The sequence below is a fragment of the Rhinichthys klamathensis genome, unplaced genomic scaffold (genome assembly GCF_029890125.1).
Source record: "Rhinichthys klamathensis goyatoka isolate OS25496 unplaced genomic scaffold, OSU_Roscu_1.1 h1tg000311l_1, whole genome shotgun sequence".
Classification (NCBI taxonomy): Eukaryota; Metazoa; Chordata; class Actinopteri; order Cypriniformes; family Leuciscidae; genus Rhinichthys; species Rhinichthys klamathensis.
Genome location: NW_026606829.1, coordinates 690,777 through 712,519, shown reverse-complemented (window position 1 = coordinate 712,519; position 21,743 = coordinate 690,777). Strand labels below are relative to the sequence as shown.

The 21,743-nt window shown below is 38.8% G+C and overlaps 1 protein-coding gene across 1 annotated transcript; it reads right to left on the bottom strand.

Moving 5' to 3' along the window:
- Nucleotides 1-7,298: 7,298 nt before the first annotated feature.
- ly6d (lymphocyte antigen 6 family member D) lies at nt 7,299-8,452 on the bottom strand. The gene is made up of 3 exons (XM_056271179.1): nt 8,332-8,452; nt 8,045-8,140; nt 7,299-7,623 (listed from the first exon to the last, which is right to left on the bottom strand). Exons 1-3 carry the CDS (start codon nt 8,381-8,383, stop codon nt 7,541-7,543), a joined length of 231 nt encoding a protein of 76 aa, XP_056127154.1. The 5' UTR covers nt 8,384-8,452; the 3' UTR covers nt 7,299-7,540.
- Nucleotides 8,453-21,743: the final 13,291 nt, after the last annotated feature.

Below are 21,743 nucleotides of genomic sequence, written 5' to 3'. Positions count from 1 at the left end.
ACACCACCAGCAGCAGCCTGAACCGTATACAAGGCAGGATGGATCCATGCTTTCATGTTGTTTATGCCAAATTCTGACCCTACCATCTGGATGGCGCAGCAAAAAATCAAGACTCATCAGACCATGCAATGTTTTTCCAATCTTCTATTGTCCAATTTGGTTGAGCCCATGCCAATTGCTGTAGCCTATCGGCTTCAAGGTTCAACATGTTTTGCGTTCAGAGATGCTTTTCTGCATGTCTTGTAATAAGTGGCTATTTGAGTTATTGCCTATCAACTCGAACCAGTCTGGCCATTCTCCTCTCACCTCTGGCATCAACAAGGTATTTTCACCCACAGAACCACTGCTCACTGGATATTTTCGGACCATTCTCTGTAAACTCTAGATGGTTGTGCATGAAAATCCCAGTAGATCAGCAGTTTCTGAAATACTAAGACCAGCCCGAAGTCACTAAATAAATCACATGTCTTCCCCATTCTGATGATCAGTTTGAACTTCAGCAGATCCTATTGACCATGCCTAAAGACCATGCCTAAATGCATTGAGTTGGTGCTATTTGTGATTGGCTGATTAGATATTTGCACCAACGAGCAGTTAAACAGGCGTATTTAAGTGGCCGGTGATCATATAACATAGCTACTACACAGATTCACCGATCGACCGACCAGGAACCGGTATCACCCGATTTTCCGGTGACCGGTCGGTCAGTCTCGATCACGTCTTTCCGATGCTGTCCGTTTTGTTGCCAGTGGCCCAAGCAATAACGTCAGCTGCGCGTTCTTGCTCTCTTCTCTCCGACGGCGAAGTGCACTCCTCTCACTCACTCTCACTCTGGTTAAAATAGTGCTTGTATCGCGCATAATTTTACTAATTCCTGCAGGTTTCGCTCTCACATCAAAAGCGCGCGCCACTGTTTTCACAGGATTGTAAATGCAACGCAAATTTTTGTTCATTTACATTTATTCATTTTTAGCATTTAGCAATTTATTTGTAATAAACACTTTAAGTGGGCTATTTAAAAAGTGTTTGTCCTTTATATGTTAAAGCTACAATATGCAATTTTTATTTCGCCGCTAGGGGTCGCTAACCTCTTACAACAACAAAGGCCGTAGATTGATGACGCATTAGCGGAATTATGGAAGTTGTCGTCATGCTGATTGATCTAATAATGTTTATGGATGAGTGAAAACATTGCTGTTTTTAACATGCTTGTGGTATGAAGCAGGGCGCGATTGCTAATGAGAGACATATCAGCGCCATACGCGAGTCCCGCTATAAAGGAATAAGGACATTTCATTGTACCGAACTACACGCAAGTGCTGTATTACTACTCATACAGGTCAGTTTATTAGACGAATGAAACTTGTGAGGTAACGCAGTGCTGTTTCACTTGGTCTACTACACTACCATACTAACCTGCATTTGAGTGTGTTGAAAGTTATAATGTTATTCTATGCGTTAGATTGTTGGCTGTATGAGACTAGCACATAGGCGTAGTTTGCGGGTGGGACATGTCCCCACCACTGCAGGGTCGATATTGTCCCCACCACTTTTGAAACATCTCGCGGCACAGATGTAACTAATACAAATAAATAAAACATCTCTAGTTAACTAGCAGAGCATTCATTTAGTTCGTTTGTTAAATAAGAGGCGATCTAGCGCTGAAATGTGTTGTTTTTTAAATCAAGTGATCAAAGTGCTCATTGCCGCTGCGATCAGTGGCGCGGATACAGTGTTCTCTTGTGGCCAGCGCACGCGCGCTTCAATCCGTTGCGGAGACTCTCTATTCGTTCTGGTGAAATCACAAAGTAAAATGCACACAAACGTGTCCCTGCTTGATATACAACCACTGATAAACATAATCGGTTTTAAAAAAAACTATACGAGTGCAGATTAGAACCCAGAACCTCTGACACGCTTGGCAAATGGACCATTCTGCCAATGGACCATTAAAGTGCATGTGTGTATATGTCGGATCTATGTATTTCTTCACGTGAAAATTCTCGGCACCAACACATAATTATTAGATCTCATTAAACGACAAATTAAACACAATATACTATTTACATCGGTATGTTATTGTACATAGGTACATCTGAATTATGATTTAGCATTGTATTAGCCACTAGACGTAACGCAGTTGTCCACGTCTGTCGCCATGGTTACTATGGCAGTACAAGCGGAAACTAGGGGGTAATCCACCAGCCGGAAACTGAAGTCTCCCCGGGGGCCGCCATTGGCTAGCAAGCCTTCACCTGCTGTTAGCATTCCATTGACTCCCATTCATTTTGGCATCACTTTGACAGCGAATAACTTTACATCTGAAGCGTTTAAAGACTCCATTTGTCCATTGTTTATTTCTAAAGAAACACGACAATGTATAAAAGGCTTCATTACCTTGTATCTTACGTTATGGCCCCGTAGAAGCAGTTTTTGTAAAAATAGGCTAACGATTGCGTCATAACACGCGACTCTCTGTCGCACAGTAGAGAAATTACCGTATAGACAGAAGTAGAAGCTCGCGTGCAATCGGGGGGACGTGGAGGCATAACATCAAGGGAGAAGCCCATAGAGAGTTGTAAAGTTGCTCCTGCTGCTAGCTCATGGACAGCTAATACTCACGATATCCGGCTCTGCAAGATTCGGAAGGGAATGATTCAGATTCCTCTTGGCACAGCTAGAAGACGTACAACTGTGAGACAGGTTGCTCACGTCACATCTACTTCATCAAGCTCAGTGTGAGCCTGCGCAGTGCGCTTGGCAATCAGGAAGTGAGTGCTTCTAATTGACTTCACTTTTCTCCGTTGAAGTCTATGGGGTTGCTGTGTCCATTATAACGGGATAACCATGGGGATAACGCAGATATTATGTCATTGACAGGCGACAAGTGAAAATGGACGAGCCATTATTTAAAATTTGAATTTCTCTGAAATTAAAAAAGTGTGATGTTATATTGTGTGTGCGTAGAACGAATTAGTTCGCAGCCTTTAAAAAAAGTACGCATGCCGCTGTACTCCTGAGCGCAATTCCACCGTAAGTGTAAGGTAGGCACTAAGGCTTTTTGTGTTCATTTCTATTTCCTGTTGCTGTGCAGGCTCTTTTATCGTAGCTTATATGACAGTGTAAACAGCCCAATAACCCTTTTATTTAAAGGCTTAAAGTCGGCATGAAATCAAATTTGACAAATTATATGTAATATTGTAGTGTTTATTATAAATGATTTATCTGTGCACTTCATTATTATTTTTATGTACCCTTCATGCACCTCATGTACCCTTATAATCTTTAATCAAATACATTACCCTTCCCTCCCCTCTCGAAACGATCTCTCCTCTCTTTCGGTCACGTGCCATGGCGAAAGAGTGTGGCCAGAGCCGATGAGGGTGCGGCTATCGGTGCACCGCCTCTCAGAGAACCTGTCAGTGTCAGATTCCTGCCTGAAAATTTAGCTGCTCGTCCTCGTTGTCGTCGCCGGGCTCCTCAATAAAAAATCCTTCATGGGAGGGTAACGGTGGGGAGTCCGGTGGAGAGAAATCCTCCACAACTGAATGTAAACTGGCATTCAAATCTGCCTCCATTTTGTTTGCAACGCCCAACCTCCAACGATCCAATCAATTCCCGAAGGACGAAATCAAGCCCCGCCCTACATTTTTTTCTAATAGAGAGCCTAAGTCCCGCCCCTCCGCTTCCGGCTCATGGGACCTTGTTTCGGAAAAAATATGTATGGTAGTCAATGGCGAGAGACAACTTATCTTTTTATTCCGTCTGAACTGTGCCCTGAATTACACATATGATGTTTGTCAATTTAAAAGATAATTATGAAAGTCAAGAAAGTCGCAGTTTGTCATAAAACAGAAGAGTAACATTTAGTTTTATGTGAAAATCGCTCAATGAACTACATCTCCCGGGAAGCGAAACAACGAGCGAGATCCGTTGCTCGTGTGTGTGCAGTCTTGTACAAAACACTCAGGCATGACGGCGTCACGTTACGATTTTACACCGTAAGACTATAGAAAAAATGACAGACGTTAGCTTCAGTAAAGTTAGCTTCATTCATTGAGAGAAAATGTGCGCCTTGGGGTTTGTAGTCTTTGTAATTACGTATTTTCAAAGTCTTATACCTCAACAGTTTTACATCAAACTGCGACTTTCTTGACTTTAAAATGTATCTTTTAAATTGACAAACATCATATGTGTAATTCAGGGCACAATTCAAACGAGATCAAAATATTTGTTGTCTCTCGCCATTGACTACCATACAATATTTTTCCGAAATAAGGTCCCATGGCGGTCGACCGGAAGGGGAGGGACTTAGGCTCTCTATTTCAGAAGCCGTTTCACTCGGATATACGTCACAACAAGGAAAAAATGACAATCTCAACTTCCGTTTCATGCCGACTTTAATTTATGTCCCACAGACTGGTCAGTTGCATTATGATTAAAAGCAGTCTCAATAATTTCAGAAATGTGATGCAGTCAAGTTCAAGTGTGTGCATGCTGTTTAAACTAGTGTTCTCACCGATATACTTGTGATTCGCGGAATTTTGACGAGTTTTATAGAATTGATATTAATTGTTTCTTATTCAAAAGTGAAACAAAAAAACAGCACCCCCAACCTAAAACATATTCCTGCGCCCCTTCATATGTTGTGTAACAGAATATTGGACATAAACTCTTAACGTGACAGCAGCCTACAAAAGACAAATAAAATAACTCTGTCTCTGCTCTTGACTGAATACCTTTTGCAACTAATTGTAAGCATCAATCTGTATTTTATTTTATTTTTTTACAAAGACTATCCAGTGTTATTTTACATTTGATTACTTTAATTTCTGTAGTATTTCTGACCTGAATATGCCACTGTTAGACCCACCTGAAAAACTTAAAGCCATTTTTATTTAATATCTCTCTTTTTTCTACTGCATTTGTTTGCATCTGTGCATCTCTTAACACATTGTACGTAGACTGAAGACAAATAAGCTATAGAAACAGAACACCAGCTGTCTCTACACAGGGAACATTGACCTCTTTTTCTTGCTGGTGACATAAAAATATACTTAAATATGGCAGTGATATTTTATTAACCAAGCACCATGTTCTGTCTCCATCCACAGGGAAAGTCCATCACTTAGGCCTACCTTCAAAAACCTTGACTGCACTGTGTGGGACCATCTGAATTATATAGTTGTAAGTTAAAAATATAATTTAATATGACTGAATCAACCTCATTAGGTAAGGTTAGAAAACCGAAAGTCAATTGTATAAGGCTCCAGTCACACAGAAATGTTCCTTTAAGTGCAGAGTTTCACTTTCTACATTGTATAACCCAAGGAGCGTGGCATGGTATGTTGTAATAGTCACTTGGGTAAATCTCCTTTCATCCATTCTTCTCAGCTAGAGAAAATCTACCCAGCTGAGGATTCACCGCCTTGGCATATGACATTACCTGCTAGCACAGCGAGTGTTTTTTAGCCAAAGTGCATGTGATGTCTTGTCAACAACCCTTAGGTTGTTTATATCTGGAACTGTCTTAAAAATAGGCCCAGAGGATTATGGTGCACAGCGCAGCGCTTCAGATATCAGGAAAGAATGTGAATCTGGTAAGAATACAAGCAGTTGCAGAAAGTGGGTCAAAATGAAAGCAAGGTGTTCATGGGTTCTCTCTGGCTGTGCAAACAGATGATTGTGAAGGTCACCAGATATTTGATTTGCTTCAGTGATAATCTGCTTGTTTTTATTTTTTGGAAGTGTGCCAAATTATGCAATCTGTTCATTTCCTTTATGTTGCAATGAAAAGGGCAGTTTGAGGTGATGGCTGGTCTGGCAGAGAAAGCACAACTAATGCACTCAGATAATTAATGTGCTCACATAAATTTAATGATTAGTCCTGCATACTTACAAATGCATATTTTTATTAAGGTAATTCAAGTAGCAGATTCCATTTGAAAGTCAACAAGAAATCAAAATGAAGCCTATTTAATTTCTTAATGCATGTTCCTGGTTTTATTGTGCTTCATTCATTAGTGCATGTTATTCCAAATTGAAAAAAAATATATATATATATATTTTTTGCAGTAATCTTTATAATATGAATGAAATTTTTTCATGTCCTTACATAATGCAAATTAAGTATGTGGGCATCATTTTAACTAACTTGCGTTTCTGTTCTGGCTCTTTTCGGTGGGTAACACCCACTTCTCACTGTCCAATCAGTTTGCAATATTTAAAATTAACCCCCACCCAACATTTTTTTTCTTGTTCAATATCCAGTTGCAAACTTAATCGTAGCTAAGCCAAGATGGCAAGGCCTTTTTTACAGTCTCAATTCAGTTAAAGTTAATCCATCACTGCTATGTGTCCTGTTTCCAATTTTCTTCCTCTTTCTTGACAAATCTTGATATCTCTCTCTCTCTCTCTCTCTCTCTCTCTCTCTCTCTCTCTCTCTCTCTCTCTCTCTCTCTCTCTCTCTCTCTCTCTCTCTCTCTCTCTCCTCTCCCCCCCCCCCCCTCTCTCTCTCTCAATCAGCAAAAGAGCTCAGATTCTGAGAAACGACAGCTCATTCGCTTGCTCATTTCTTAGAACTTGTAAATTGACAAAAATGCCATGTCAATTCAACCCACCGAGGCCTCCGGCTCTTAATCTTTTGCTGTCCATTAGAGAACATGACAAGATAAATTGCTGTCACAGGCACTGTGTGAAAGAAGGTGCGCAGGTTCCCAGCTGGTTATTTCAAAAGAAGAAAATCCTCAATCTCTTAATAACAAACCCTGCGGTCAGGGAAAATAAAGAAGGGAGGATTAATTCGCAGCTGACCCATATTTCCTTGTTTGAATTAAGATTATTAGAAGCTGCCCAATTTATTTGTGTACAAGAAGCATGTAGTATGTATACGTAAGACTGCAATGTATTTTGTTTAAATGTTATTATAAATATTATAACGAGCAGCAAAACAGTTATGTGTGCAAAAGTAAAAGTTACTCACAGACGGAACAATAAAGTTCAATAACCTCACAATATTGTTGACTAAAACTTCTGAAGGGTTTATAAAAATGCACAGAGCATCTCATCGACTCTCACAGAGTTAAGATTGTTTGGAAACAAGCATGTTATTATGTTTTAAATCACCCATAATCAACATTTGATATGGAGTTTTGCATCTCATGAGAGGAGTGCATGTTTAGTTTCCAGTCTTCTCATCTGTTAAAAGCAACGGTTAATCCAGACAAATGGCATCAAAACATCTCTCTCGAATGACCTATATCTCTCTGATACTGCTTTGACTTCAACACACGCATACACAGCGGTTTACTGAGTAGATTTTATTTCATTCATAAATCAAATCATACAGAGCTGGGACAGAAATCATGCTAATTAGAAATTAATTTAAGCAGTGATATGTAAAACAATCCATGTTGAATCAGATGGAAAAGGAATTAGAAAAAGAAAAACCTACAGTAACCCAGTGCTACTACACAATTTCAATGAGCATTAGTGCCTGACTCAAGGACAGTAGATCAACAGGATTGGTGACATTGAGAGATCAGTCACACAGATCAGAAGTGCAGCAGTAGGTATTCACTCCAGGCACACAGAACTCCTCGCATGTCCTGGAGAACTCAGTGGCTGCGGTTAAAAACATATCAAGAAAAACAGGTCAATTATATCTAGAATACAGAGTAAAAAAAAAATTACATTTTCCTTTTTTTAATCACCAGTGGAGGGGTAATAAATATGAAGCTGTTTTAGGGTCATTATCACGAACTAGAACTAAAAAAAAACCAAAAAACATTCAAAACATTAAACTTATTTTATTTTAGTTAGCTGCCAACATTTACATTTAGTTGAAGTTGAAGTACTAAAATACATAAAACTAAAATAAAAAACTAAAACATACAAAGACTATAGATATTTAAAAAAACTTAATTTTTTTTAATAAAAATTATATGAAAAATAATAAAATATGAACAAAACCTATAATAGTATTTCAATGATAGCCTATTAAAATGATACACACTACTGACTATTGAAAATATTGTTTGCTTACCTGTTGCAACCGTTTTGCAGAAATTGCTTGAGGTTGGGCATTCAGTTGGGGTCTTGCAGTCCCCGTCCACACAGGTGTAGCATTTCAGCGAGTGCACTGATGAGAGATTACATATTAGACAAATAGATGATAATGGTGACATTTTTCTGCACTTTATCAGAGTATTTTCAATTTTTACATTCCAAACTTACTCCGAGATAGCTAGGAATGTCCAGTTCGTTATATTAGATAGATAGATAGATACATAGATGGATAGATACATACATAGAAAAAATCTTTTTTCTTACCTGATGCGCTGCAGAGGAGCACCACAATAAAAGCACACACTAGGGCCTTCATGATGAAAACTGGTCTGGTCACGCAGAGGAACGTGATTCTTTATATACCTTGGGTACACCTTTTACAGTAAATACATTCTTCCTAACGCAGAACAGTAATGCAGCATGACAGGTTTCATGTAACTATAGATGTCAGCTTAGTTCCTTGACAAGGAAGTACAATTATTTTGTACATTTCTGGTAATTCTCTGTGCTTGTCTGTCCTTGAGCCTTGATGCAAGATCCAAGAACTTCTATCAAGCCTGTAACTCTATATGGCATCTTTTTCTAACCTTTTCAACTCTTTTATCTATCCTCTGTCATCTGATAATTTAGTTATTTTAGGACTAAGATCAAAATCTATTTTCCAGCATAACACCCTCAGGAATAAACCATTTGATGTCACTTTTTTCAAATATGACAACTAACTCTGAACTGTTTTGACTGTGCTTCTATTTTATTAGAATTCTTTAGTACAGTTATTGAAACCAGTGTTGGGGGGTAAATGCATAACAAGTAACAAAAGTTACATTATCAGATTACTTTTTCCAAGTAACTAGTAAAGTAACTACTTTACTTTTAAAACATTATGATGCTTATTGATGCATGTGATGTTTATTGTAGTTCTAGACTAAATGTAAGCATGCATTTACTCATCTCACTTTCACAAAAACCGATTCATATTCCCCAAAAGGAACTAAAACAGTGAAATAAAACAAATATACTTTATGCATTTTAATCTCACTTTATTAACCAATGTCTTTGCTGCTGATCTTCGATTACCTGATTCAGCCATACTAATAAGCAAAGATGACTTTAGATAAACATAATTTTGTGTTGAACTATCTTTTCCTGCATCCTATTCAATTCAGAATGGCTGCGCCCTCTACAGACATGAATTTGCATTTTCTTCAGCCTGAGGATTATTCATTTCACTTTTGGCCTTTAAAATAGATTTGTTTTATTAAACAAGCAAGCCCAGCCCAGGTGAGAAAAGTAGCACAAAAGTATGTAACATTACTTTCCATAAAAAGCAACTATTAGTTATTTTTCGGGAGTAACACAATATTGTAATGTATGACTTTTAAAAGTAACTTTCCCCAACACTGATTGAAACCATAAACCACCATATTTTTTGTGAGATGGGCATCTAAAGTGCAGAACCCCTAAATTCAAATTCCGCCTGCATTTCTAAGCCTGTCAGGAAAACCATCCAATTAATCTTCCCACCAACAATCCTCTGGTGTTCCACAGGGATCTACTTGGACCACTTCTCATTCTGTACTAAATCACTCAGTTATTTCATAACCTCTCATGGCCTCTTACCTCTTATTAAGAATGCAAATCTCATCTCAAAATAGAAATTACAGGCCAGCTGGCAAAATGATCTCTAATAGCATGGACCTTAGGGCCATGAGGCCAAGTGAATTCAATGCTTATTACAGCTGGGGCACGGACAGGCCTTATGGGTAATCTTTCTGAAGATTGGTATTGTATTGTTTTTAGGCATTGACATTTCCATAGACGTTTGAGGCAAGTTATTGCTTTGAGGAGAGATCTTAGGGGATAGGAGGCAATTGCCAATGTTCAGCTCTCTACACTAAAGTCAGGTTGCCAAATATGAAGAATATTGTCCACTTGAGAAACCAAATCAGAAATTTCACAGCTTAACACAAAGTTGCCATGAATCTGGATAAGACAATGGATTAATAACTTAGTTAGAGCAAGTATTGTTCATTAAACATTTCGATTTCATTGCTAGTAATCACAATTTTGATTTAAAAATTGCACTGTATATCTTGATGATAATATATGAGATTAGTAATTTAAATATGTAATTTTAGTAAATGAAGATTTGTAATCTATATGAGGTATCTGTGAAAACAAAGAATACCTAAAAACCCATAATGATCTTGAAATCATTAGGTAATTGCTGTAATGTGGAGATTAAAAACACAAGGGTCTAACTAACACAGACAGCAGGGGGCAACAAAGATCAAAAGTAATTAGACAAACATTTAGCAAATACGTGGCCTGCATGGCCTTCATAAAAAAAAAAGGTAAAAATAATACTGGAACACATATGGATTAATGTGTTTATAATAAAGGGGTGGTTCACCCAAATAAAGATTTTGTCATTTACTCACCCTCAAGTTGTTCTAAACCTGTACGAGCTGTTCTGTTGAACACAAAAGAAGATATTTTGAAGATTGTGGGTAATCAATGGTCGATGGTCCCTTTTTTCATATATGGAAGTCAATGGTGCCTGTGCCCCACAACTGTTTGGTTACCCACATTCTTCAAAATATATTTTGTGTTCAACAGAGCAAAGAAACTCATTCAGGTTTAGCACAACTTGAGGGTGAGTAAATGACAGAATTTCCATTTTTGGGTGAACTAGATGTATGTTTTTTTTATATACTTCAAATGTATCATTGCATATATGCAGTTTTAAGTAGAATCAGAACCAGATTTCATGCAATGCACTTAAGACAAAACATTGTTTTAATTGAAATATTTCAGTTTAATATACAAAGCTTGTGTTTTATAATTAATGCTTAAGATAATTATGACTTTGGTAGAAGAACATTAGCAATCCTCAGCCTAAACATCAATCTATCCATCCGTCTCTCGCTTCTCTTTAGTTATCCATCCATCTATTTATTCATAAACCATACATCTATCGATCCATTAATTCATTTTTTAATAAAAGCAATTTATTGGAAAGCTTATAGATCTCTAGGCCTATACCACTTAACAAAATGAAATCTTCTAATGTAATTTGATGCATTAAATGAATTGCTAAAAGTTCCATTTTGTAAGCAATTTAATTCCTGTATAAATAATCACTTCAATAAAACATTTGGGATTTCATTTTGCTTCTAAGAATACAGGTGACAGTGATCATGACTTGTGATTTGCCAGGGTTTATGGTTGAACTTTAGAATAGCACAATTTACAAACTTCTTCACAGGCTTTTAAGCAAACAAAGTTGAGTGTTTTATGGTTTTGAACTATGTGTTGGCCATGTGACCTTCTGAAGGGGTTCTGCAGTGACACCTCACAATTCCTTCACCTGTGCCAATGACATCCAGAGGAAAATGTCTAGAATTTAACAGTCTGTCTTGCATCAAGCAACTTGCAAGAATATAAATAAAACAAGCACAGTAAGAAAATTAAGAAAATAATTGAATCTGTAAATTTAAAGGCTAATACATAGTAGTTTATTAGAATTCATATTACTTAAAAGTCATTTATGGAAACAGCCCTAGTAAATTAGCAAGCACTGCAGTACCATTGACAGCCAGCAGATACTACCATTGAGCCAATCACGTGTAAGTCCATGACTTATTTTGTTTGCATTTCACAGATAAAATAGCTAAAAATCTCCTCAGAATGCAGTTGGTCAAAAAAAAACCCACAATTATCATTTAAACAACCCAACAACATCTCTGAAATAAATGACACCATTTGCAAAGTGAAACAGTCTGAAGGGGCGAGTAGTCCGGTCTTGCTGCTTAAAAAAAGTCATTCTCTCTTCCAAAGCGCAATGTAGTGACTAATGGATAACAGAAAACTTCTGATTTCCCATCTCCCTCTGTAAATGGCAGAAACAGAGTGTCCTCCATTAGGCTCCATAAATCTGAGCTGATGTGACAAAGGGTAATGAAGCAGCTTTCTAATCGGCCTGCCCACGGCCCCCTCATGTCACACTGCAGACAGGCCTGTTTCCAAATGCAGGAATGGTTAACAGATTACCGAACAAAGCTAAAGTTAAACACACAAACATTTATTCCCAGAGCCAGACAACGGCATCACGTATGTCAATAATGCTATACGTGAGTGAAGGTTTCGCTAAATGCAGCTGAAAGTTGCTAGCATTTATAGAAATCAATAATACAACACCCGACAAGTTTAATGAAAGAAGACTCTGTAATGATCCCATTTATCCTCGAGCTAAATACGCCTAACCAGAACCTCTGAAAAAGAACAACGAGTCCATATCGAAATGCTGTTTAATTATATAAGTGGCTCTGTTTTATAAGAACAAGAACCTCTTCTAAATTTGGGAGTTGCGCTTTACCCTCTTAGGAAGGTGTGTGGAGCAACTGCAGCAAGATGACATTAAACTCTCAGCTTGTCCCATGTAGCCTACATGTGTTCCTCTTGTCCTTGTCTCTGAATTGGAACAGAGCTTACTACAGCAAGACCTGGCTTGCGCTTTATCACATAAACCTTCGGTATACCTAATCAAATAACCACCCGGGCGTGAAAACATATTCCACTCTGTTCACGTAGCCTTGCGATGAGTGCCTTGCAGAATCAAACAGGACACGGGATTAAGTGATGGAGTCGGAGTCTTCCAGAGGGCCTCGTGCTACAGCGATTAGGAGAGAGGTATTACTGAGATTGTGGGCGGTACGACACATAAAGAATGGGGACAGAAGTGCAAAGTAGCTCTCCAAGACCCATCAGGTGCTCATCTGTTGAAATATCGCCTCGTGGTAGAGGTTTTATAAAATAACAATGCCTGGAGCTTTTATTTACAGCAAATTTCACACCTGAAGGTATATTGTAGCAGCTGAATTTGGTCAAAGAAGAAAATAATGTTGATTTGAATTTTTTTTTTTAATTAGGAAAATAAACCTTAAACCTGATAAAAAATTATATATACATTCACCTAAAGGATTATTAGGAACACCATACTATACTGTGTTTGACCCCCTTTCACCTTTAGAACTGCCTTAATTCTAGGTGGCATTGATTCAACAAGGTGCTGAAAGCATTCTTTAGAAATGTTGGCCCATATTGATAGGATAGCATCTTGCAGTTGATGGAGATTTGTGGGATGCACATCCAGGGCACGAAGCTCCCGTTCCACCACATCCCAAAGATGCTCTATTGGGTTGAGATCTGGTGACTGTGGGGGCCATTTTAGTACAGTGAACTCATTGTCATGTTCAAGAAACCAATTTGAAATGATTCGAGCTTTGTGACATGGTGCATTATCCTGCTGGAAGTAGCCATCAGAGGATGGGTACATGGTGGCCATAAAGGGATGGACATGGTCAGAAACAATGCTCAGGTAGGCCGTGGCATTTAAAGAGCATATTGCAGGTTAAAAAAAAAATCTAAATTAATATATATAACCTTGTATGAAAATACCATATGAAAAGGTAATGCAGGATTTAAAATGTTTTAAAACGACATAAGGGCACAAATTTAGTAGATAAAGTGAGCATTTCTTTGACTGCTCGTAAAAACCGTTTTTTTTTCAACATCGCGTCATTTTACGTCACCAGAGGGCCTCAGCAGCTGCCTCAGCAGCGCAGATAGGTTTGTATGTACGAGCAGGTAAATTTGCTTTTTTATACTCAGAATGACAATTTGGAATGTAAAGAACAACATATTATACAGTTATTTGTTTTATTAGGAAAATACCATATGGTAGCCTACATAAAAAGAATTGGGCTTTTTTTCACATTTTATAAATGACTTCACATTATATGTACATCTCTTGGAACAAACTAAAAACAAAAAAGCAATGAAAACATGTAATGCTTTGAAAGCACTGGATTTTATGTAAAACTTTTTTTGTATTTTTTATCTCCTGGCAGCTAATGTTAATGTGATATTGTGAATATGTAAAACCTCTTGTTCTTGTGGCATCGAATAAAAAAAAAAGTCAGTGAGAGCGGTCGTGTTTTCGGTAGTTTTTGTATTTTATTAAACATCGTCATGGTAAATTATTGTGTTTGTGGAGGTTGCAAAAACTCCAGCCTGTCAGGACATCGAGTCCACAGGTTTCCTAACAAGAAAAGGGACGGCGCTGTAGGCTATATCTTTTGTGCCTGTGTGCGGTTTGTGCAGCTGCGAGACAGGATTTCTCTTCTGCATCGGCTTCGAAAAACGCGGTCGTGTGTAGCGTACACCAGATCGGAGGAACAAAAACGTGTATATCAGGAATAAAAATATCTATCTGTCTCTCGATGAGAAAACGCTAAGTTATATCATGTAACGTTAGTCTGGATGGATATTAATGAGCATGACATACGCGCCTGATCAAAGCTTATAGTTTATTCTGTTATTGGTAAATTCCAATACTCCTAGATGACCAATAATAGCTTTGCTATTAACTGATATACGATGGTAATAATCTGTACAATATTGTGAGCACAATGTATATCGAACGTGTATATAGGCTATATATCTATAAGTTAGCGGTGGTCTCTCACCTGCCGTGGCGGCGTTTTAAATAGGCCTGCATTCCCCTCTGTGCATGTAGAACAACGACATTATCGAACGATATACACTTCACATTTTACCAAACAGAATGAACGATGCACAATTAACTCTATTACACTATTAATTAAAACTCACAGTGAACAGCATTAAATATAAAAACACATATGCCTTACCTTTTTGTTGCAGTGCAGTTTTTATTGCAGTGGTATAATGTTTTGCCGACAGCACTACAGTCCTCATTTTTTTTATTCCTGCTTCCATTCTCCTGATTGCTATTATTTAATTTCTTCGTTAAAAAAACATCCAGGGAAGATTGAATAGGCCTGTTCTTTTAATGTTTACTCAGTATCTGACAGCTAGGCTAATCAAAAATAGCGTGATTAAGTGATGCAATAAACTGCGGCTGCGCACACTCACTCCACGCAAGTTTTTTTTATAATAATACTTTTGCAATAATGTGTGTCTGACCGTTGTTCTGTCTAACATTAATCCTGGCCTGTCCCTGCTCTCTCAGCAGCATAGCAGGCTCATAATTGTAAGCCTGTCGTTCGTGGTCTGTCATAGGAGTAAGTCCGAAATGTCATTACGATCCATTGTTTTCCTGTTGTTTGAATGGTTTGAATCGACCGCTCTCCCGCCCGTTACGTCACGCCCGTCACGGCCATTTTCAGATGCGGAAGTAAAATTCTCTCACAAAAACGACTCCAGAAGCCAATGTAACGTTTTTTTAAAGTATATTTTAGAGAAAATCTAATTACTACATTGTTTTTCTATACATTGACTCGTTGGGTCCTCTAACCTGCAATATGCCCTTTAAACGATGCCCAATTGGCACTAAGGGGCCTAAAGTGTGCCAAGAAAACATCCCCCACACCATTACACCACCACCACCAGCCTGCACAGTGGTAACAAGGCATGATGGATCCATGTTCTCATTCTGTTTACGCCAAATTCTGACTCTACCATCTGAATGTCTCAACAGAAATCGAGACTCATCAGACCAGGCAACATTTTTCCAGTCTTTAACTGTCCAATTTTGGTGAGCTCTTGCAAATTGTAGCCTCTTTTTCCTATTTGTAGTGGAGATGAGTGGTACCCGGCGGGGTCTTCTGCTGTTGTAGCCCATCCGCCTCAAGGTTGTGTGTGTTGTGGCTTCACAAATGCGTTGCTGCATACCTCGGTTGTAACGAGTGGTTATTTCAGTCAAAGTTGCTCTTCTATCAGCTTGAATCAGTCGGCCCATTCTCCTCTGACCTCTAGCATCAACAAGGCATTTTCGCCCACAGGACTGCCGCATACTGGATGTTTTTCCCTTTTCACACCATTCTTTGTAAACCCTAGAAATGGTTGTGTGTGAAAATCCCAGTAACTGAGCAGATTGTGAAATACCAACATGACATCATGACTTTGCGTAAACATACACGCCACTTTCAAGTCAAGTGGCGTGTTATCGATACGCATTTTGAGCTATCCGCGTGTATGTCCACGCCGAAATCTTTTGCGTGTATGTCTACGCCATTAAATGTTCGAGTGATTCCGCGTGTATGTGTACGCCGTTAAATGTCCGAGCGAAACGAAGCAAAATCTATATCTACATCTGTGGAGCGATATTTCTTTTCCTAGGATGGTAGGAGAAGACTCATAAATGGTATTAACCCCAGTGACGGGTAGGTTTAGGGACGGGGTTGGGGTAGGTCATATATTTATATATACATAAATAATACAGTAATATAACGTTAAGTCAAAGGCGTTGATAAACACGCTGAAAAGCGATTATGCGTGTTGATAGCACGCCAAAAATGGAAATACGAATTGGCGTGTCATACATACGCCATTTCATGAGATCAGTCTGGAAATACTCAGACCGGCCCGTCTGGCACCAACAACCATGCCACGCTCAAAATTGCTTAAATCACCTTTCTTTCCCATTCTGACATTCAGTTTGGAGTTCAGGAGATTGTCTTGACCAGGACCACACCCTTAAATGCATTGAAGCAACTGCCATGTGATTGGTTGATTAGATAATTGCATTAATGAGAAATTGAACAGGTGTTCCTAATAATCCTTTAGGTGAGTGTATTTAATTATTATTATTATTATTATTAATGATAAATTAAATGTTCTTGCTTCAGTTAAAGCCCAAAGTAATCTTTGAAACATTCTCAACTCTTGAGAAAACGGATGACAAACCAAATACTTGCAAATGCAAAATAAATGCATTATCACATGGTCTCAGACTTCTGAACCCTGCTGAATATTTTATAATACTGTATTTATCTTTTTCCGATATTCCTTTTTTTTTTTTTTTTTTATATTTGACACTTGCAGTGCTGAATAGTGGCTAATGGCTCACTAAATCCACATCCCTTTCTTTGTCTGTCTGAACTCCTATCTTTGCATTCGGCTGAGAGACTGAGAGGTCATGACCTCTGTGGCCTTTTGTTCCCTCAGTGAGTTGGGTTACAGACAGTGCCTCATCAGCCATGCTGTAGATGACCTTCTGTACTCCTGTCCCTCAGAGCTATGCAGGGCCATTGGCCTCTCTGTTTCAGTGTTAAAGCTGCCTTTTATAGAGCAGCCTGGCCCAGCTGGGAGACAAACAGAGACAAATGGCCTTGTATTTTTTCTTCAGAATAGTTAAATCAACAAGTGTGACATAGAAAATGGGTGTAAGGTGGATTAGTGTGACGCACACACACACACACACACACACACACACATTTACTTAGCTATCTAAATGGGGACATTGCATAGACGTAATGGTTTTTATATTGTACAAACTGTATATTCTATCCCCTTACAGTTACACTAACCCACACCTAAACCTACCTATCACACAAAACTTTGTGTATTTTTACATTTTAAAAAATTACTTTTGATATTTTTTCAGGTTTTGGTAACTTCTGGGTACAAATTTGTCCCCAAAATATAGTTAAGGTACACACACACACACACACACACACACACACAAAAGTATGTTGATATCAATGTAAACTGTATCTCTGAAATCTAAGGCTTGGCTAACTTTACAGCGATGCTTATGTTGCTAAAGTTTAAGTAAGATACAGTGTCCTCTGTAAGAGGCTCTCAAAGCCGTTCCAAGAACTCTCGGAGTCCCAGGAAGTATTTAAAGCTCAGACGTGATGCTGTAAAAATAATTCAAAGAGCAGGAAGAGGAGTTATTAAACCGAAAGGAAAGTTGCACAAGAGTGGAGGGGAGTTCAGACAGCAGGGGTCTTTGATGAGCGTATCCGGACTGGGCCGGATGAGAGCTGAGTAATGTGGGGGAGCTTTATCCAGGTGCACACATTGTGCTCTTGAGTCTAGCACTCTTTTCTGCCCTCATCCGTCTCTCTTTCACTCATTCGTTCTCTTTCTCCCCCCTTTCCCTTCTCTGTCTCAGTTCGAGCGCCAGGAGTCAGATAGATGGTCCAGCTGCATCCTCTTGGTCACTATGTGCCAGTTTATTTAAGGTCTTCTTGGAACAGAGACCTCCCTGTGAAAGTCTTAATATATTGCCTGTGTGTTCGTGTTTGCCTGTGTTTGTTCTCAGGAGAGTAAGTCACGGTCCCTAAATACATCTCAGGGTCGGTTAGATTTAGAACGCTGAGTAAATACTACACCGATTCGGCTTGCATGAAAGGGAGTGTAGTTATGGCTTTCTCATTATGTTTTGGACTGAGGAGATCCATAACACCTGGAGAAAGCTATCCATTAGCATTCCCATTCATCTCAATGGCACTTTGTCAGGATGGCACAAGAACAAGGACGCACATAATTCCAAAAGTCTTCAGCGACTATTTTGAGGTGTGACGTGGCAGGCAACAATTTAAGGCTAAATACTTGTTATAATGTTGTTACAATACAATATAATTATTATTTGTATTTTCTACTTTCCAAAAGTTTGGGGTTGGACATTTAAAAAAAAAAAAAATGTTTTTGAAAGTCTCTTTGCTCACCAAGGCTGCATTTATTTGATCAAAAATACAGTAAAAACAGTGATATTGTACACCAGACTTCAGTGTCACATGATCCTTCAGAAATATTTCTGATATGCTAAGTTGCTAAATTAACTGTAAATATCAATAAGTAAGCAGATCAATTGTTTTGGGAGTGATATGCAATGTTTTATTTGAACAAATGATAAGATTAGATACTGCAATTAAGAATTTGTTAGCTAGCTGTTTACAAGGCACGTTTCAATATGAAATCACTTGGCTAATAATAGTAACATTAAAGCAACACTAAAGAACTTTTCCTCTGTGGTCCCCCTACAGGTTAGAAGCGGCATTGTTGTTTATCCAGCACCGGCTTTAGAGTGAACGATGTCCGATTGTAAAGCAATTCAAATTTGTAGTTTTCTTATGTCTCATTCGAACTACAAAAACGCGACCCGATCTGGCAAACTTATATACTGTGGTTCTAGCAGATATAGGACCACAAAGCGAAGGCAGAAGTGCCTTCACCCTGTTAAGACTTGATGAACCGCTGAAACGATTTTGGAAAAATTATTTTAAGGTAAAAAATCTTCTTTAGTGTTGCTTTAATGTCAACTCACCTCAATATGTATTCTCAGATTTGAGGGAGAAATTTTGAATGCTGAAATTTTATTCACCCGTGGCAGGCAAAGAAGACATTTCAGCCGATAAGAATCTCCCTTGACTTCAGTGAATTCGAACATATCATTGTGATATGGCCATGGGTGATCCCTGTCGCCGGGAATCTCGGGATCATTGCTGGCAGCGAGAGCTGCACCTTCACCCGTCTCTGCGGTCATCCTCAATTTCGCAATGGCGAACTGACTGCTATGTGAGCGTATACTGGCAAAGAGCTTGTGCGTTCTTTTTTTCAAAAGAAAACCAAGTTTTTCATTGGTTTGGAAAGCCAGTTTAATAAACACTTGGAGCGGGCATGGGGAAATGTATCGGAGTAAAAAGTAAACTTTGTCTTTAATATTGTAGTGGAGTAAGAGTGAAAGATGCAAATAAAACATACTCAAGTAAAGTACAGATCCCCGAAAAAAATACTTAAGTAAAGTAACAAAGTATTTTTACTTCGTTACTTACCACCACTGCATATAATTATTTGAACTTTATACACGTTTGTCTTAAACACACAAAATAGCATCGAACTAACTGGCTACTATAAACAAACAGCGTTGGCATTTGTTTACGGTCTTGATAAAATTGAAAAATTACGTCATAAAGTATGGAAAATACATTTACAAAATTAGTACATAATTACAAATTCAGGTCCAAAATGTTTGTACGCGTTTGACACACGAAATAGCATAACTGTGGCTACTAAAGCCAGCGCTGGCATTTGTTTACGTCCTTGATAAAACTAAAACATTACGTCTGAAATTATACATGCAAATACATTTAAAAATGATTAAGTCTTACTTACAGGTTGTGGCCCAACAACTGGTGCCTCTGGTTTTAAAGTTGGAACTGCTTTATGTTTTAACAACAGCAACATTACACACTATTTAAAATGAAAAAAGTGAAATCGCAATCAACCACCCCTTTAATGTTAATGTTATTTCACAATATTTCTGTTTTTACGTTATTTTTGATCAAATAAATACAGCCTTGGTGAGCAGAAGAGACTTGCAGTTGGCTAACTGGGCCATGCTACAGTATGTAATATATACACTCACCGGCCACTTTATTAGGTACACCTGTCCAACTGCTCGTTAACACTTAATTTCTAAGCAGCCAATCACATGGCGGCAACTCAGTGCATTTAGGCATGTAGACATGGTCAAGACAATCTCCTGCAGTTCAAACCAAGCATCAGTATGGGGAAGAAAGTTGATTTGAGTGACTTTGAACGTGGCATGATTGTTGGTGCCAGAAGGGCTGGTCTGAGTATTTCAGAAACTGCTAATCTACTGGGATTTTCACGCACAACCATCTCTAGGGTTTACAGAGAATGGTCCGAAAAAGAAAAAACATCCAGTGAGCGGCAGTTCTGTGGGCGGAAATGCCTTGTTGATGCCAGAGGTCAGAGGAGAATGGCCAGACTGGTTCGAGCTGATAGAAGGGCAACAGTGACTGAAATAACCACTCGTTACAACCGAGGTATGCAGCAAAGCATTTGTGAAGCCACAACACGCACAACCTTGAGGCGGATGGGCTACAACAGCAGAAGACTCCACCGGGTACCACTCATCTCCACCACAAATAGGAAAAAGAGGCTACAATTTGCAAGAGCTCACCAAAATTGAACAGTTGAAGACTGGAAAAATGTTGCCTGGTCTGATGAGTCTCGATTTCTGTTGAGACATTCAGATGTTAGAGTCAGAATTTGGCGTAAACAGAATGAGAACATGGAACCATCATGCCTTGTTACCACTGTGCAGGCTGGTGGTGGTGGTGTAATGGTGTGGGGGATGTTTTCCTGGCACACTTTAGGCCCCTTAGTGCCAATTGGGCATCGTTTAAATGCCACGGCCTACCTGAGCATTGTTTCTGACCATGTCCATCCCTTTATGGCCACCATGTACCCATCCTCTGATGGCTACTTCCACCATGTCACAAAGCTCTAATCATTTCAACCCAATAGAGCATCTTTGGGATGTGGTGGAACGGGAGATTCGCATCATGGATGTGCAGCCGACAAATCTGCGGCAACTGTGTGATGCCATCATGTCAATATGGACCAAACTCCCTGAGGAATGCTTCCAGCACCTTGTTGAATCTATGCCACGAAGAATTGAGGCAGTTCTGAAGGCAAAAGGGGGTCCAACCCGTTACTAGCATGGGGTACCTAATAAAGTGGCCGGTGAGTGTAGTAGATTTCCCCCAAACTGTACATTACAAATTTATACTCAAACACACACGTGTGTTTGAATTAATAGCTCTGAATAAATGAAAACCACTCTCTAAAAAAGCGGTCACTTCTGTCCTGGAACGGGCTGCAAAATGCTCCTTGACTCCACAGAGATAGTCAGGTTTGTCATTTTTCATTCAGAACGGTCAATCACACCACTTTTAATTTCTATTTCAAATAAGCAGTATAGCCTTGGTTTTTTTTGGTTCCTCACCACTTTTCAGCTGCTATGGGCCGTCCACAGGCCATCAATATTGATCACCTTTCTATATGAAAAACACTCCATCCTCATGATAATGACT